The 18,836-nt window shown below is 44.1% G+C and overlaps 1 protein-coding gene across 2 annotated transcripts in view; it reads left to right on the plus strand.

Moving 5' to 3' along the window:
* Positions 1-1,281, plus strand: part of LOC100998150 (zinc finger protein 174) — a 37,831-nt gene extending 36,550 nt beyond the window's left edge. Inside the window, exon 4 of one of the 2 annotated variants that reach the window (XR_004181560.1) lies at positions 240-336. Coding sequence is in view for 1 of the 2 variants with exons in the window: in XM_009195836.3 (XP_009194100.1) it covers positions 240-838 (599 nt within the window). In the remaining variant the exon portion in view is untranslated. Of the gene's footprint in view, positions 1-239 lie in introns of both variants that reach the window. The other variant, XM_009195836.3, reaches the window with a different exon arrangement.
* The last annotated feature ends 17,555 nt before the right edge of the window (positions 1,282-18,836 follow it).

The raw sequence follows: 18,836 nt of genomic DNA on the forward strand, positions 1-18,836 counted from the left end.
CAATCACCCCAGGAGCCTGCTAACTGTGCAGATTATCAGGCCCAACCCCCAGAGATTCTGACCCAGCAGCTTTGGGGGAAGGGTGAAGAGCCTGTTTGTTTAACAAATGCCCCAGATGATTCTAATGCAAGTTGCCAATGGAGGGCCACCCTTTGAGAAACTTTCAGAGTATTTCATAACTCTTGCTGAAGTTATTTCTTCCAAGTGCAGAAAATGAAGCATTTTCTTTCTAATTATAGAGGCCCCCAGAATGAGAAGTGACAACAAGGAAAATCCACAACAGGAAGGGGCTAAAGGAGCAAAGCCATGTGCAGTGTCAGCTGGCAGATCCAAAGGGAATGGTCTGCAGAGTCCTGAACCAAGAGGGGCAAATATGAGTGAACCTCGGTTGTCACGGAGGCAGGTCAGCCCCCCAAATGCTCAAAAGCCATTTGCTCACTACCAGAGACATTGCAGGGTGGAATACATCAGCAGCCCCCTAAAAAGCCACCCACTGAGAGAGCTGAAGAAAAGCAAAGGAGGTAAACGGAGCCTGAGCAACCGTTTGCAACATCTTGGTCACCAGCCCACCCGCTCAGCAAAGAAACCCTACAAATGCGATGACTGTGGGAAAAGCTTCACGTGGAATTCAGAGCTGAAGAGACACAAGAGAGTCCACACAGGAGAGAGACCGTACACGTGCGGAGAGTGTGGAAACTGCTTTGGGCGGCAGTCAACCCTGAAGCTGCACCAGAGGATCCACACTGGAGAGAAGCCATACCAGTGTGGCCAGTGTGGGAAAAGCTTTCGCCAGAGCTCAAACCTTCACCAGCATCACAGGCTCCACCATGGGGATTGAAAGGAGCACTCCATGCTTTAGATTCACAAGGAAGGTGTTTGTGTTTCTCCTCCCCCTTACTTGCATGTAAATCACAAAGACTGTGTGACTTACAAGGAAAGCAAGAGGCCTATGAGGAATGATGATGCACATTCTGCTGTGAGGAGGCCCAGAAAAGGCCAACCAGGGCCCAACTGTGCATGATGACATGGTGAAGAGATGGCAGTTCTAGGTATTGGGGCAAAGAGAACTTAAGTCTCTGCAGAGAGCAAGGAGTAACTCCTGAGAGAGAATTAGGACAATCCTGCAGGTGGCCCGCTTATTGTTAAATCGTCCCTCTGTTGCTTTATCCTCTAAAATATGTTAAGGGATAAATTCTATATATAGTTATGCATTTGCTGTCATACCAGACAATTTTTTATCATGCACACGCTTCTTTAATAAAGATGAGTGATCTACCAGAATTTCAAGGCAAAGTTCATTGGAAAATAGATCCCTCATATTCTTTCTGTAATTACTAGCTGTTTATAGCAAAGGATGAATTAAATGAGAATATGCACATTTGTGTGAGAAGAGTTTCCAAGTAATTAGATGCTGCTTTTACAAAAAGAAAAGAAAATTACATTTGAGGGATCTTTTTTGTATCAAAGCATCTTTTATTTTTATTTTTTGAGACAGGGTCTCGCTATGTTGCCCAGGCTGGTCTCGAACTCCTGGACTCAAGCAATTCTCCTGCCTTGGCATCCCAAAGTGCTGGGATTACAAGTGTGAACCACCATGCCTGTTCTCAAAGCACCTTTGAGGGGAAAACAAAAAACAAAAAACAAAAAACAAAACAAAAAACATCTATACAGTTACTGCAACCCCAGCCTAACACATAAGAAAAAGCTACAGTGAGAAGAAAGTAGTGGATGAAGAATACTAAGGAGATATAAGAGGGAATTCTTCCTACTCTCCTTTCTCACTTAGCCCATTAGCTTTAAGAATAACAAAATGCTGTGAGGGTACAGTGGCTCACACATGTAATCCTAACACTTTGAGAGGTTGAGGCGGATGACTGAGCCCAGGAGTTTGAGACCAGGCTGGGCAATGTAGCTAAGCCCTGATCTACAAAAAATACAAAAATAAGCCAGGCATGATGGTGCATGTCTATAATCCCAGCTACTCTGAAGGCTGAGGCAAAAGTATCGTTTGAGCCCAGGAGTTAGAGGCTGCAGTGAGCTATGACTGCACCACTCCACTCTAGCCTGGATGACAGAGTGAGACTCTGTCTCAGGAAAATTTAAAAAAATAGCAAAAGGATTGGGGTAATGAAAATATTCTAAGACTGGATTACGGTAATGGTTGCACAAGTCAGTAAATTTACTAAAATCACTGAAATGGGCTAATTTTATGATACATAAATTGTACCTCAACAGCATATTTTTAAGTGACAAAATATATTTATATAAAATGAATCCTGGAACTAAGCCTGAGAGATCGGCTAATGCCACCTCCTTGTTTTCTCAAAGTGGAAATTAAAATGCAAATCAGTATATAATTCCTAGCTCATTGCTCAGTTTAGAGAAAAAGTTTGGCAGATTAGTGCATTCCTGATGCGGCAAATAGAACCAGGTAGCTTTTTTTTTTTTTTTTGAAACAGGGTCTCACTCTGTTACTCAGGCTAGAGTGCAGTGGCGTGATCACGGCTTACTATAGCTTCAATCTTCTGGGCTCAAGCAATCCTCCCGCCTCAGCCTCCCGAGCAGCTGGGACTACAGGAATGCACCACCATGCCTGGCTAGTTTTTCTATTTTTTTTGTAGAGACAGAGTCTCACTGTGTTGCCCAGTCTATCTTCGAACTCCTGGGCTCAAGCCATCCTCTCACCTTAGACTCCCAAAGTGCTGGGATTACAGGTGTACGCTCAGCAAGGTAGCATTCTTCCCAAAACATCAGTATCATCAAGTGATTACCAGTCACCTCAGGGCTGTGGGCTGAGCTCTTCTGTCCCCCACAAGGAATCTCTTGTCCCTCCTAACTGCTGAGGGACATGTGCACACCTACAAGTCCTCTTTGGGGTCTTGCACACAATTGTTTCCTTTGCCTTTAGTTCCTGATGTTTCTCATTCCTTCCTGCCTCCTCCCTCTCACAAGAGTTTCCTTCTCTCAAAGGCTTCACTGAGGAGCCCTAGGCAGACTTCTGTTAAAATTGGGGTCCAGTCTCTCTACTAGACCCTATACACCAGGGCTGCTAAACAGGGAACCCCCCAGGGGATGTCGGACAATGTCCAAAGACACTTTTGGTTGTTATGACTGAGGGAGGGAGGGTTGTTGCTGGCCTCCAGTGGGTCCTACTGCACCTCCTGCAGTGCTGGGACAGCCAGCCCCCACAGCAATGACCTGGCCAAAAAATCAGTATCGCCAAGGCTGGGAAACTACCATGCACTATAAAAGCTCTTTCAAAACAAGAACATTGTTTTTCCATAACTTTAGCTTTGCCAATGTGCAGCCAAGAGAAACAGATGTTCAATATTTAAAACAGTTGAGAATCCCCGCTGTATCCAAGGGCCCATTTCTGCCTAAATTCAGAGATCCTCGTCACAATCTGTTGAATGCACAAGTGAGCTTCTGTCTCTTGGGCAGAGGCTTATTGAAGGCCCAGCGGCCTTCCTTATAGCTTTTATGGTCCTTTAGGTACTTTAGGCCCAGATCCCATTCCCATCTGTTATGTTAAATAACGAAGAATTTAGCTTCTGTATCCGACCTGCCCCATACCTGGATCCATCCTGATACCTCTCCCTGGTCAAGCCCTCTTTCTTCCTCATTGTGTTTCCACCTCACCCTGCTGAAACCAGGCTGATTTCACTGTTGTCCCTTAATCTCCAAGTCATAGTCACATCTGTATTAGGTACCTATTGGTGTGGTAACAGATGACCACAAACTTAATGGTTTAAAACAACACAAACTGGGGCCTGGCATAGTGGCTCACACCTGTAATCACAGCACTTTGGGAGGCCAAGGTTGTCAGAAGTTCACCTGAGGTCAGAAGTTCAAGATCAGCGTGGCCAATATGGTGAAACTCCATCTCTACTAAAAATATAAAAATTAACCGGGTGTGGTGGTGCATGCCTATAATCCCAGCTACTAGGGAGGCTGAGGCAGGAGAATCACTTGAACATGGGAGGCAGAGGCTGCAGTGGGCTGAGATTGTGCCACTGCACTGCAGCCTGGGAAAAAACAGTGAAACTCGGACTCAAAAAAAAAAAAAAAAGAAGAAATACAAAACAACAAAAAAACTCCCACAACCTTATCGTTCTAGAAGTCACAAATCCGAAATTAATCTCACTCAGCCAAAATCAAGCTGTCGGCAAGGCTGGTTCCTCTGGAGGCTCTGAGGTGTCAATGTCTTGCCTTGACTTTTTCAGCTTCTAGCAGCCACCCACATCCTTTGGCCTCTATCTTCAAAATGCATCACTCCAATCTGATTCCACCACCTTCTCCTCTATGACTTTCCTGCTTCCCTTGTATAAGGACCGTTATGATGTTGGGCCCACCAGGATAATCCAGAATAATCTCCCCATCTCAAGATCCTTCCCCTTTTGCCATATAAGGTAAACTTCATGGGTTCCAGGGATTAGGATGTGGAAACATTTGGGGTGCCATGACTCAACCCACCACATATACCCATCCTGAATCAAGTTAGACAAAGAGCATCTGTCCTAAAAGAGAAGGAACATAGATTTCTACTTAATTATAAGGCTTGGGGCCAGGCGCAGTGACTCACACCTGTAATCCCAGGACTTTGGGAGGCCGAGGGAGGTGGATCGCTTGAGGCCAGGAGTTCAAGACCAGCCTGGCCAACATGGTGAAATCCCGTCTCTACCAAAAAAAAAATTAGCCAGCTGCATCACCATGCCCAGCTAATTTTTGTATTTTTAGTAGAGATGGGGTTATTTTATGGCTTATTTTATAAAACAATTTTTTTTGTACACATGGGGTCTCACTATGTTACCCAGGTTGGTCTCAAACACCTGGGCTCAAGAAATCCACCCACCTTGGCCTCCCAAAGTGCTCGGATTACAGGGGTAAGCCACTGCACCTGGCACATAGATCTCCTTTTTAAGGCTGAATAATGTTCCACTGTGTGTGCGCGCGCGTGTGTGTGTGTGTGTGTGTGTGTGTGTATATCCATTTATCCACCAGTAGCCACTTAGGTTGCTTTCAAGTCTTGGCTACTGTAAATAATGTACCTTAGGTATACACAGTATCCTCATAGATATTGCAGTTTTGATTCCAGACCCCTACAATAAAGTGAATGTCCCAATAAAATGAGTCACACAAATGTTTTGATTTCCTGGTGAATATAAAACCTATAGTTACACTATACTGTAGCCTATTAAGTGCGGAAAAGTATTACATCAGATAAAGGTAATGCTGATAAGGGTGGTGGCTGCACAGGGTTGGGGTGGCCGTGACAATTTCTTAAAATAAGATAACAATGAAGTTTGCCAAATCAGTTGACTCTTCCTTTCACAGAAGATTTCTTCAGGGCATGTTATAATGGGTGATAGCATTTTGGCCATAGTAAAACTTTCAAAATCTTCTCAAATCCTGCTGCTGCTTCATTAACTAAGTTTATGTAATATTCTAAATCCTGCTGTCATTTCAACAACATTCACAGCATCTTTACCAAGAGTAGATTCCATCTCAAAAAAACACTTTTAGGCTGGGCAAGTGGCTCATGTCTGTAATCCCAGCAATTTGGGAGACCAAGGTGGGAGGACTGCTCTGTGAGCTCAGGAGTTAACACAGGGAAGACCCCATTTCTACAAAAAAAAATTTAAAATTAGCTGGGCATGGTGGTGCACACCTGTAGTCCCAGCTACTTGGGAGCCTGAGGTGGGAGGTTCACTTGAGCCTGGGAGGCTGAGGCTGCAGTGAGTCGTGACTGTGCCACTTGTACTTCAGCCAGAGTGACAGAGCAAGACCCTGTCTCAGAAACAAAATGGTTGGGTGCCATGGCTTATACCTGTCATTCCAGCACTTTGGGAGGCTGAGGCACCCAGATCACTTGAGGTCAGGAGTTCCAGAAAAGCCTGGCCAACGTGGCGAAACCCATCTCCACAAAAACAGAAAAATTAGCTGGGTGTGGTGGCATGCTCCCGTACTCCCTGCTACTCAGGAGGCTGAGGCAGGAGAATCGCTTGAACCCAGGATATGGAGGTTGCAGTGAGCTGAGATCACGCCACTGCACTCCAGCCTGAGCAACACAGTGAGACTCTGTCTCAAAAAACAAAAACAAAAGCAAAAACAAAACAAAACAAAACACTTTTGGCTGGGGGCGGTATCTCATGCCTGTAATCCCGGCACTTTGGGAGGCTGAGGCGGGAGGATCACTTGAGCCCAGGAGTTCAAGACCAGCTTGGGCAACATATCCAGACCCCATCGCTACAGAAAAAAAATTTTTTTGAGACAGTCTTGCTCTGTTGCCAGGCTGGAGTGCAGTGGCAATATCTTGGCTCACAGCAATCTCCACCTCCCCGGCTCAAGCAATTATTCTGCCTCAGCCTCCTGAGTAGCTGGGACTACAGGCACGTGCCACCATGCCCGGCTAATTTTTTGTAGTTTTAGCAAAGACAGGGTTTCACCGTGTTAGCCAGGATGGTCTTGATCTCCTGACCTCGTGGTCTGCCTGCCTTAGCCTCCCAAAGTGCTGGTATTACAGGCGTGAGCCACCGCACCCAGCCTACAGAAAAATTTTAAAAATTGAGCAAATGAGACATATTGTAGTCTCAGCTACTTGGGAGGCCAAGGCAGGAGGATTACTTGAGCCCAGCAGCTAGGCTGCAATGAATTATGATCGTACCACTGCAGTCTAGTCTGGGGGAGTGAGAGCCCATCTCAAAAAAAAAAAAGAAAATAAAGAGAAAGATGAAATTACTCTTTGATCCATGGGCTGCAGAATAAATGTTGTGTCAGCAGGCACGAAAACATTAACTCCCTTGTATATCTCCACCAGAGCTCTTGGTTGTCCAGGTGCATTGTAATAAACTGTAATATTTGGAAAGGAATCTTTTTTTTTTTTTTTTTTTCTGAGCAGTAGGTCTCAACAGTGGGCTTAAAATATTCAGAAAACCATGTTGTAAACACATAGGTTGTCATCCAGTCTTTGTTGTTCAATTGATAGAGCACAGGCAGAATAAACATAATTCTTAAGGGCCTCAGGATTTTCAGAATGGTAAATGAGAACTGGCTTCACCAACTGCATTCGCCCCTAACAAGAAAACCAGCCTGCCCTTTAAAGCTTTGAAGCCAGACATTGACTTCTCCTCTCTAGCTAGGAACGTCTTAGATGGCGTCTTTCCCCAGTAGCAGGCTGTTTTGTCTACATTGAAAATCTATTCTTATTGTAGCCACTTTCATCAATGATCTTAGCGAGATCTTCTGGATAACATGCTGCAGTTTCTCCATCAGCACTTGAAGCTTCACCTTGCACTTTTATGTTATGGAGATGGCTTTTCTCCTTGAACCTCAGGAACCAACCTTTGTTAGTTTCCAACATTTCTTCTGCACTTCTTCACATCTCTCAGCTTTCACAGAACTGAAGAGAGTTTGGGCCTTGATCTGGATTAGGCTTTAGTTTAAGGGAATGTTGTAGCTGGTTTGATCTTCTATCCACACCATTCAAACTTTCCTCATATCAGCAAAAAGACTGTTTCACTTTTTTATCATTCTTGTGTTCACTGGAGTAGCAATTCAAATTTCCTTCAAGAACTTTTCCTTTGAATTCACAATTTGGTGAAACATTTGGCACAGAAAACCTAGCTTTTGGCCTGTCTCAGGTTTTGACATGCCTTTCTCAATAAGCTTAATCATTTCTACCTTTTGATTTAAAGTGAGAGATGGGCTGAGTGGTGGCTCATGCCTGTAATCTCAGCACTTTGGGAGGCCAGGGTGGGCAGATCACGAGGTCAAGAGTTGGAGACCAACCTGGCCAACACGGTGAAACCCCATCTCTACTAATACAAAAATTAGCCAGGCGTGGTGGTGCGCACCTGTAGTCCTAACTACTCGGGAGGCTAAGGCAGGAGAATCACTTGAACCCGGGAGGCGGAGGATGCAGTGAGCCAAGATCATGCTACTGTGCTCCAGCCTGGGCGACAGAGCAAGACTCCATCTCCAAAAATAAAGTGAGAGATGTGACTCTTCCTTTCACTTGAACACTTAGACGTCATCGTAGAGTTCTTAAGCGGCCTAATGTCAATATTTTTGTGTCTTAGGGAAAAGGAAGGCCCAAGGACAGGAAGACAGATGGAAATATGGCTGGTCAGTGGAATAGTACTGAAAGTTCCATGCAGGCCAGGTGTGGTGACTCACGCCTGTAATCCCAGCACTTTGGGAGGCCGAGGTGGGCAGATCATGAGGTCAGGAGTTCAAGACCAGCCTGGACAGTATGACAAAACCCCGTCTCTACTGAAAATACAAAAATCAGCCGGGCATGGTGGCATGCACCTATAGTCCCAGCTACTCGGGAGGCTGAGGCAGGAGAATCGTTTGAACCCAGGAGGCAGAGGTTGCAGTGAACTGAGATCCTGCCACTGCACTGCAGCTGGGTTGACAGAGCGAGACTCCATCTAAAAAAACACCAAAAAAAAAAAAAAAAAAGAAAAAGAAAGAAAGTTCCGTGCAGTATTTTCTGGCCTCCAGCTCCATCGATATTCCTGCAAAAAACATGATCTCATTCTTTTTTATGGCTGCATAGTATTTCATGGTGTATATGTATGTTTTCTTTATCCAATCTGTCACTGATGGGCCTTTAAGTTGATTCCGTATCTTCGTTACTGTGAATGGTGCTGCTGGAAACATTCATGTGCATGTGTCTTTACAGGAGAATGATTTATATTTCTCTGGGTATATACCCAGTAATGGGATTGTTGGATCAAACTGTAGTTCTATTTTTAGCTCTCTGAGGACTCACCATATTGCTCTTCACAATGGTTGGGCTAAATTTATACTCCCACTAACAGTGTATAAGTGTTCCCTTTTCTCTGCAATCTTGCCAGCATATTTTTTGACTTTTTAATAATAGACATTCTCCCTGGTGTGAGATGGTATCTCATTATGGTTTTTTATTTGCATTTCTTTAATGATTAGTGATACTGAGCTTTTTTTCTTATGATTGTTTGTTGCATGTACGTCTTCTTTTGAAAATTGTTCATGTCTTTTGCCTACTTTTTAACGGGGTTGTTTTTCTCTTGCAAATTTGTTTACATTCCTTATAGATGCTGGATATTAGACCTTTGTCAGATGCATATTTGTAAATATTTTCTTCCATTCTGGAGGTTGTCTGTTTCCTCTGTTGATAGTTTCTTTTGCTGTGCAGAGGAAGCTCTTTAGTTCAATTAAGTCCCATGTCTCAATTTTTGCTTTTGTTGCAATTGCTTTTGGAGTCTTTGTCATGAAATAGTTTCTGATCTTATGTCCAAGACGGTATTGCCTAGGTTGTCTTCTAGGGTTTTTATAGCTTTGGAGTTTACATTTAAGTCTTTAATCCATCTTGAGTTGATTTTTGTATATGGTGTAAGGAAGGGGTCCAGTTTCAATCTTCGGCATATAGCTAGCCAATTATCCCAGCACCATTTATTGAATAGGGATTTTTTCCCCCTCATTGCTTGTTTTTGTCAGCTTTGTTGACGTTCAGCTGATCTTAGGAGTGTGGCCTTATTTCTGAGCTCTCTATTCTGCTCCATTGGCCTATGTGCCTGTTTTTGTACCAGTACCATGCTGTTTTGGTTACTGTAGCCCTGTAGCACAGTTTGAAGTCAGGTAATGTGATGCCTCCAGCTTTGTTCTTTTTGCTAGGATTGCCTTGGCTATTCAGGCTCTTTTTGGTTCCAATTTTTTTTTTTTTTTTTTTGGAGCCAGAGTCTTGCTCTGTTGCCCAGGCTGGAGTGCAGTGGTGCCATCTCAGCTCACTGCAAGCTCCGCCTCCCAGGTTCACGCTATTCTCCTGCCTCAGCCTCTCGAGTAGCTGGAACTACAGGCGCCCGCCACCACGCCCAACTAATTTTTTTGTATTTTTAGTAGAGATGGGGTTTCACTGTGTTAGCCAGGATGGTCTCGATGTCCTGATCTCATGATCCGCCCATCTCGGCCTCCCAAAGTGCTGGAATTACAGGTGTGAGCCACCGCACTGGGCTGGTTCCATGTGAATTTTAAAATAGCTTTTTATAATTCTGTGAAGAATGTCATTGGTAGTTTGATAGGAATAGCATTGAATCTACAAAATGCTTTGGGCAATATGTCCCTTTTAATGATATTTATTCTTGCTATCCATGAGCATGGGATGTTTTTCCATTTGTGTCATCTCTGATTTCTTTCAGCTGTGTGTTGTAATTCTCATTGTAGGGATCTTTCACCTCCCTAATTAGCTGTATTCCTAGGGATTTTATTCTTTCTTTCTTTTTTTTTTTAGATGGAATCTTGCTGGGATTACAGGCATGAGCCACTAAGCCCAGCTCGGTATTTTATTCTTTTTGTGGCAGTTGTGAACGGGATTGCCTTCCTGATTTGACTCTCGGCTTGGCTGTTGTAGGTACATAGGAATGCTAGTAATTTTTGTGCATTGACTTTGTATCCTGAAACTTTGCTGAAGTTGTTTATCAGCTGAAGGAACTTTTGGGCTGAGACAATGGGGTTTTCCAGATAGAAACATGTCATCTGCAAACAGGGATAGTCTGACTTCTTTTATTCCTATTTGGATGCCTTTTATTTCTTTCTCTTGCCTCATTACTCTGGCCAGGACTTCCAATACTATGTTGAATAAAAGTGGTGAGAGAGGGCATTACTGACTTGTGCCAGTTTTCAAAGGGAATGCATCCTGCTTTTCCTCACTCAATATGTTGGTTATTTTATGTTTTCTTTAGAAAAGTGTCCATTCAAGTTCATTGTCCATTTTTGAATCGGGTTATTTGGTTAATTTGTTATTGAGTTGTGTGATTTCCTCATATATTTGATAACTTTATCAGGTATATTATTTGCAGGTATTTTCTTTTAATCCATAGTCTACCTTTTCATTTTGTTGACTGCCTCTTTTGCTTTGCAGCAGTTTTATAGCTTCATGTATTCCTACTTGTTTCTTGTGTCTTGCTTTGTTTTTTTTTTTTTGCCTGAGCTTTTCGTGTGATATTCAAAAAACTATTGTTGGCTGAGTGCAGTGGCTCACATTTGCAATCCCAGCACTTTGGGAGGCTGAGGCGGGCGGATCACCTGAGGTCAGGAGTTAGAGACCAGCCTGGCCTACACGGCCAAACCCCGTCTCTACTAAAAGTACAAAAATTAGCTGGGTATGGTGGCACACACCTGTAATTCCAGCTACTTGGTAGGCTGGGGCAGGAGAACTGCTTGAGCCCAGGAGGTGCAGGTTGCAGTTAGCCAAGATAGCACCACTGCACTCCAGCCTGGGTGAGACAGAGCAAGACTCTGTCTCAAAAACAAAACAAAACAAAACAAAAACAAACAAAAAATAAAAAATAAGGAAATATTTACTATTGACATTTTATTAACTATTTTCTGTTAGTCTTATAGTCCTTCTGTCCCTCTTTTTTCTCTGTCTTCTTTTGTATTTCACTGTTTTTTGTTTTGTTTTGTTTTTTGAAACGGAGTCTCGCTCTGTCACCTAGGCTGGAGGGCAGTGGCACGATCTCAGCTCACTGCAACCTTCGCCTCCTGGGTTCAAGCAATTCTCCTGCCTCAGCTCTCTGAGTAGCTGGGATTACAAGTGTGCACCACCACACCTGGCTAATTTTTGTATTTTTAGTAGAGATGGGGTTTTGCCATGTTGGACAGGCTGGTCTCGAATTCCTGGCCTCAAGCAATCTGCCCGCCCCAGCCTCCCAAAGTGCTGGGACTACAGGCGTGGGCCACTGCACCTGGCCATATTTCATTGCTTTTGTATTTATGTTTTCATTCTTTTCTCTTTTTCTTTAATTCTATAGACATTTTCTTTGTAGTTACCAAGTGTTTACATAAAATCTCTTATGACAGTCTACTTTAAGCTGATAACTTACCTTGAGAACTTTGCTTTTCTCTTTCCTCCTCTGGCTTATATGCTATTGATATCACAATTAACACCTATTTATATTGTACCAATTAACATAATATAGTTGTTTTACTACTTTTGTCTTTTAACTTTTATAAGAAAACTAAAATTGATTTACCCACTACTATTATAGTAATACAATATTAGTTTTGACTATATATTTACCTTTGCCAATGAGTTTCATACTTTGTGTGCTCATGTTGCTGTTTTCCATACTTCTGTTTTAACCTTAAGAACTCTCTTTAGCATTTCTTGTAAGGCAGGTATAGTGGTGATAATCTTCCTCAGCTTTTGTTTGAGAAAGTCTTTATTTCCCTCTCATTTTTGAAGGATGGGTTTGTTGGATATAGCATTCTTGACTGGAACTTTTTTTCTTTCAGCACTTTGAATCTGTCGTTCCACTCCATTCTGGCCCACAAGGTTTATGCTGGAAACTCTGTTGATAGTTTTATTGGGGGTCCCTTGTACTCAGAATTTGCTTTTCCCTTGGTTGCTTTCAAAATTCTGTTTCTGACTTTTGACAATTCGATTGTAATGTATGTCAGTGTGGGTCTCTTTGGATTCATCTTATTGTTTTTTTTTTGTTGTTGTTGTTGTTGTTTTGAGACAGTCTCGCTCTGTCGACCAGGCTGGAGTGCAGTGGCACGATCTAGGCTCACTGCAACCTCCATCTCCCAGGTTCAAGCCATTCTCCTGCCTCAGCCTCCTGAGTAGCTGGGATTACAGGCACATGCCACCATGCCTGCCTAATTTTTGTATTTTTAGTAGAGACGGGGGTTTCACCATGTTGGCCAGGCTGGTCTCGAACTCCTGACCTCAAGTGATCCACCTGCCTCAGCCTCCCAAAGTGCTGGGATTACAGGCATGAGCCTCCACACCTGGCTGGATTCATCTTATTTCATGTTCCTTGGGCTTCTTGGGTCTCGACTTCTATTTAATTCCCCAATTTTGGAAGGTTTTCAGCCATTGTTTGTTTGAACATGCTTTCTGTCCATTTTGCTCTCTCTCTTTGCCTTCTGAAAATCCAGTAATGCATACATTAGTCTACTCGATGGTGTCCCTGAAGTCCCTTAAGCTATTCTCTTTTTCTCATTTTTTGCCCCTCTGATTGGATGATTTCCAATGACTGGTCTTCAAATTCACTGACCCTTTCTTCTGCTTGATCTAGTCTGTGGGTGAAACCCTCTAGATAATTTTTCAGATGAGTTATTACATACTTCAGATCTACAACTTCTGTTTGGTATGTTTTTATATTTTCTCTCTTTTCTGAGACAGGGTCTTACTTGGTCACCCAGGCTGGAGTGCAGTGGTGTGATAACAGCTCACTGCAGCCTTGACATCCCAGGTTCAAGTCATCCTCCCACCTCAGGCTCTAGAGGAGCTGGAACCACAGGTGTATGCCACCATACCTGGCTAATTTTTAATTTTTTGTAGAGATGGGGTCTTACTATGTAACCCAGGCTGGTCTTGAACTCCTAAGCTCAAGCAATCCTTCCACCTTGGCCTCCCAAAGTGCTGGGATGACAGTGTGAGCCACCGTGTCAACGCTGTTTTTGTATTTTCTCTTTGTTGAAAGTCTCGGTTTGTTCATACATTACACTCCTGACATCAGTGAGCATATTTATGATTATTTTTAATTCTTTTTAGTTTTTTTTTTTTTTTTTTTGAGAGGAAGTTTTTCTCTGTTGCCCAGGCTGGAGTGCAATGACACGATCTCAGTTCACTGCAACCTCCGCCTCCCAGGTTCAAGCAATTCTCCTGTCTTAGCCTTCCGAGTAGCTGGGATTACAGGTGCCTGCCACCATGCCTGGCTGATTTTTGTATTTTTAGTAGAGATGAGGTTTCGCCACGTTGGCCAGGCTGGTCTCTAACATGTAACCTCAGGTGATCCGCCCGCCTCGGCCTCCCAAAGTGCTAGGATTACAGGCATAAGCCACCGCACCCGGCCTATTTTTAATTCTCTAATAGGTAAAATCACTAATCTACATTTCATTGGAATTGGTTTCTGGAGATTTATCTTATTATTTTGTTTGAAACGTATTTTCTGTTTCTTGATTTTTTTGTTGACTGTGTTGATTTTCATGCATTAAATAAGACAACTCTCTTTCCAAGTCTTAATATCTGATTTTTTGTAGGAGATGAACCTCACCAATCAACCCAACCAGAGATTCTAGGTGCCTCTCAAACTTTTGTGCTTGTACAAACTGCTGTCTTTGTTCTTAGTAGCTGCAAGAGATTGGCGTGCACCAAATGCCATCAGTGCCCCAATACTGGTGATATTGAGGACAGTTTCTGAAATTTAGCTAGAAAAGTTGGGGTGTTATATGTGTTCCAGTTCCTTCTATCCTCAAGGAGAAGCTGGGAACTGTTGTTGATCTCCCACTTGCCCTGTACTAAGCTGGGGAGATAATATGTAGCAAATGCATGCATTCTCATTCAGACCGCACACTCTTTCAACCCATTGCCTAATGTGTTGTTACCCCCAGGGGCCTAGTGAATAGTAGCTCCTATCTGCTGTCAGGGACAGATGGATTGTTCAGAGGCTTGGCTCCATCTCTAGAGTGAGCCTGCAAAAGGAATTGCAGAAAGCGACTGCATGTCCATTCAGGCTCCCAGAGGACTACTTATTGCCTGCCCAGTCAGTGCCCAGATATAGGCTAGAAGATATAGGCTAGAGGCCTGACTCGTGGACAGCGGCTGGGAAAGTTGGGACGTTAGGTGTGCAGTCAAACCCCTTCCTGGGGGTAAACTGGGAGCTGGGTGTTTTTGTCTGCCCACTTTGTACTCAGGGGAAACGGATGCTAGAACTGCTCAAACACCCTTTTAAAATCACTTTTCTTCTCTGTAGTCTAAGGGGACTTGTGAATGCAGTCTCATTAATTTCCAGAGACAGATGATTTAGGAGCTTAGGAGCTGGTCCCTTGGGTGGAAGCTGTAAAAGTTGGGGTACACCATCCAGGAAGAAGCTAGAAGCCTAGTTTTTTTACTTTTGTTGCTTTATTTTTGAGACAGAGTCTCACTCTGTCACCCAGGCAGGAGTACAGTGGTGCAATCTCAGCTCACTGCCACCTCTGCCTCTCGAGTTCAAGCTATTCTCCTGCCTCAGCCCCCAGCATAGCTGGGACTACAGGCACACCTCCCCGACACCCCCCAGCCATGCCCAGGTAATTTTTTGCATTTTTTTTTTTAGCAGAGACAGGGTTTCACTATGTTGCCCAGGCTCATCTTGAACTCCTGACCTCAAATGATCCACCCGCCTCGGCCTCCCAAAGTTCTGGGATTACAAGGGTGAGCCACCATGCCTGGCCCCTAGTTTTATCTCTGAATGGAGCAGTGGCAGAGGGGAGAACGCCAGTGAAGTTCCCACGTGCCTGTTCATGCTCCTGGAGGTCTATTGTTTACCAGCCCTATCAGCTACTAGATGTAGGCTACTTAGAAGCCTAATGTTGAGGCAGCAGTTGGGGAAAATGTGTAGACAAATCCCTTTTAGGAAGACTATGAAACCGTTTTTTTTTTTTTTTTAATTCTTTTTTTTTAATCTTATTTTCTTTTTTTTTCAGAGACAAGGTCTCAGTCTGCCACCTAGGCTGTAATGCAGTGGCTCCATCATAGCTCACCGCAACCCTCAATCTTGGACTCAAACAATCATCCTGCCTCAGCATCCTGAGTAGCTAGGACTATAGGTATATGTCACCACACCTGGCTAATTAAAAAAAAAACAAAAAAACTGTCCCCCACGCTGTTTTCAAACTCCTGGCCTCAAGTGATCCTCCCGCCTCAGCCTCTCAAAGCACTGGGATTACAGGCATGAGCCATGGTGCCCAGCCAGAACGGTGCCTTTCTGCCTGCTTGCTCTGCATTGACCCTGGGGGACAGCCACTGAAAGTGCTCACATACCTGTTTAAAATGTCCTCTTATGGCTGGGCATGGTGGCTCACACCTATAATCCCAGCACTCTGGGAGGCTGAGGTGGGTGGATCACAAGGTCAGAAGATCGAGACCATCCTGACTGACACTATGAAATCCCATCTCTACTAAAAATACAAAAAATTAGCCAGGCATGGTGGCATGTGCCTGTAGTCCCATCTACTCGGGAGGTTGAGGCAGGAGAATCGCTTGAACCCAGGAGGCAGAGGTTGCAGTGAGCTGAGATTGCGCCACTGTACTCCAGCCTGGGCGACAGAGCAAGACCCCGTCTCAAAAAAAAATAAAAATAAAAAAATAGCTGGGTGTAGTGGTGCATACCTGTAATCCTAGCTACTCAGGAGGCTGAGGCAGGAGAATCGCTTGAGCTCGGGAGGCGGAAGTTGCAGTGAACCAAGATTTTGCCACTGCACTACAACCTGGGCGAAAAGAGCGAAACTCTGTCTCTAAATAAATAAATGTCCTCTTTTTTCTCAGGGGACTCACAAATGCTGAACCCTGTCCATTCCCAGAGTAAGACGATTGAGGAGCCAAACTCTCAGGTGGAAACTGTTTAAGTTTGGGAGCAGTATGTCTGGCCTACACCATTCATTCTTCAAAAATCTGGAATTTGGGGATTCCTTCCCAATTGTAAGATACTATGCCCAGGTTTGTGGTTTACATTGTGTCTCAACTTGTTGGTACCCATTTTGATGTGGATATATTCTCAGTTGCCCAGTGTGTAGGAGTCTCAACTAGTTTCTATATTTCTCTCACAGAGAACTGATCCATGTGTAGATATATTCAGTGCATCCATGGAAGGAAGGAAAGTCAGAAGTTTCCCATTCTGTATATTGTTGATGCCCACTCAGTGAAATGAAACTTTTTTTGGGCAGGGAGGAGGTTCTCATTCTTTCAGCCAGGGTGAGTGCAGTGGAAGAATCACAGCTTACTAAGGCCTTCACCCAGGCTCAAGTGATCCTTTCCTGAGTAGGTGGGACTACAGGCATGTGACACCACGCCTGGCTTTTTTTTTTTTTTTGAGACGTAGTCTCCCTCTGTCCCCCCAGGCTGGAGTGCAGTGGTGCGATCTTGGCTCACTGCAACCTCTGCCTCCTGGGTTCAAGCAATTCTCCTGTGTCAGCCTCCCAAGTAGCTGGGACTACAGGTGGGTGCCACCATGCCCAGCTATTTTTTTTTTTTTAGTAGAAATGGGCTTTCACCATGTTGGCCAGGATGGTCTCGACCTTTTGACCTCGTGATCTGCCCACCTCAGCCTCCCAAAGTGCTGGGATTACAGGCGTGAGCCACTGTGCCCGGCCTAATTTTTAAATTTTTGGTAGAGATGGGTCTTATTATGTTGCCCAGGCTGGTCTGGAACTCCTGGCCTCAAGCAATCCTCCTGCCTTGACCTCCCAAAGTGCTGGGATTATAGGCGTGAGCCACTGCACTGGCCATCTTTGCTAAATTATTCCCTCCAAGCCTATAGGGCATCATTATATATTTATCCTGAAAGCTTTCTTCGTTTTTTTCTAAACTCCTTACAGTTTCTTTGTGTACACTGTTACACCTCTTGCCTACTAGTAACTGACAGCACCAGTGTCCTTTTTTTTTTTTGACAAAGTCTCACTCTGTTGCCCAGGCTGGAGTGCAGTGGCACAATCTCAGCTCACTGTGACCTCTACCTCCTGGGTTCAAGCAATTCTCCTGCCTCAGCCTCCTGAGTAGCTGGGACTACAGGTGCACACCACCATGCCTGGCTAATTTTTGTATTTTTTTAGTAGAGATGGGGTTTCACCATATTGGCCAGGCTGGTCTCGAACTCCTGACCTCGTGATCTGCCTGCCTTGGCCTCCCAAAGTGCTGGGATTACAGGTATGAACCACTGCACCCGGCCCTCTGTCAGTCTTTAAGCTGAAACCAACAGTATAAAAGTGACAGCTGTAGTAGTTTCATTCAGTGCATAATTTTAAGCATCTACCATGTTCCTGGTCTCTGCTCCTATAGAGACAATGAAATTTTATTAGTTACATAATTACTATTCGATTACAAGCATATTGCTATAAGGAGGGTAAAACAAAGAATGCAGGAATTGAGAGGGTTGTTCCAAGTAATAGAAAACTTATGTGCACAAAGGAAAAGTAAAGAGCTTGGTATATTTGATGAATTGAGCGAAAGTGTAGCTGGAGAGGGGTAGGAGAAAAAGAACAGCTGGAGTTGATGCTGGCAGGGAAGTAATGACTAGGAAGGTCTTGTTGAAAATTTAAATGACCCTAAGGACAATGGGAAGCCAATGGAAGATGTCAAGTTGGATGATGAGATAATCATAATCATCTGGTACCTGGCCCTCTACTTCTGTGCAGCAAAGACTGGAAAGATCAACATCTAGTGTTGTCTTCCCTCAATAATGCTGGAATTTTCTGCTGAGTTTCAGGGAGCAAGCAATTTTATAATACTTCTTTTTTTTTTTTTTTTTTTGAGACGGAGTCTCGCTGTGCTCCCAGGCTGGAGTACAGTGGCCTGATCTCGGCTCACTGCAAGCTCCGCCTCCCGGGTTCACGCCATTCTCCCGCCTCAGCCTCCCAAGTAGCTGAGACTACAGGCGCCCGCCACCACGCCCGGCTAGTTTTTTGTATTTTCAGTAGAGACGGGGTTTCACCATGTTAGCCAGGATGGTCTCGATCTCCTGACCTCGTGATCCACCCGCCTCGGCCTCCCAAAGTGCTGGGATTACAGGCTTGAGCCACCGCGCCCGGCCAATACTTCTTTTATTACATGGCAGTGTGTTAGCTGTGTTGACAGAGAACAAGAGTGATATGAAAGTCATCAGCAGGCTATTTCAGGTAACCCAGCTGAGTATCGTTGGACAGGATGGGGACAGTGGAGACAGAAACATTCAGGTTTTGGTGATACTTTTGAGGTAGAATCCATGAGACTTGATGATTGAGTGGATATGATGTCTTAGTCTGTTCTGGCTGCTATAAAAAATTACCGTCAACTGGGTAGCTTATAAACAACAAAACTTTTTTTCTCA

Source organism: Papio anubis, unplaced genomic scaffold (genome assembly GCF_008728515.1).
Source record: "Papio anubis isolate 15944 unplaced genomic scaffold, Panubis1.0 scaffold338, whole genome shotgun sequence".
Taxonomy (NCBI): Eukaryota; Metazoa; Chordata; class Mammalia; order Primates; family Cercopithecidae; genus Papio; species Papio anubis.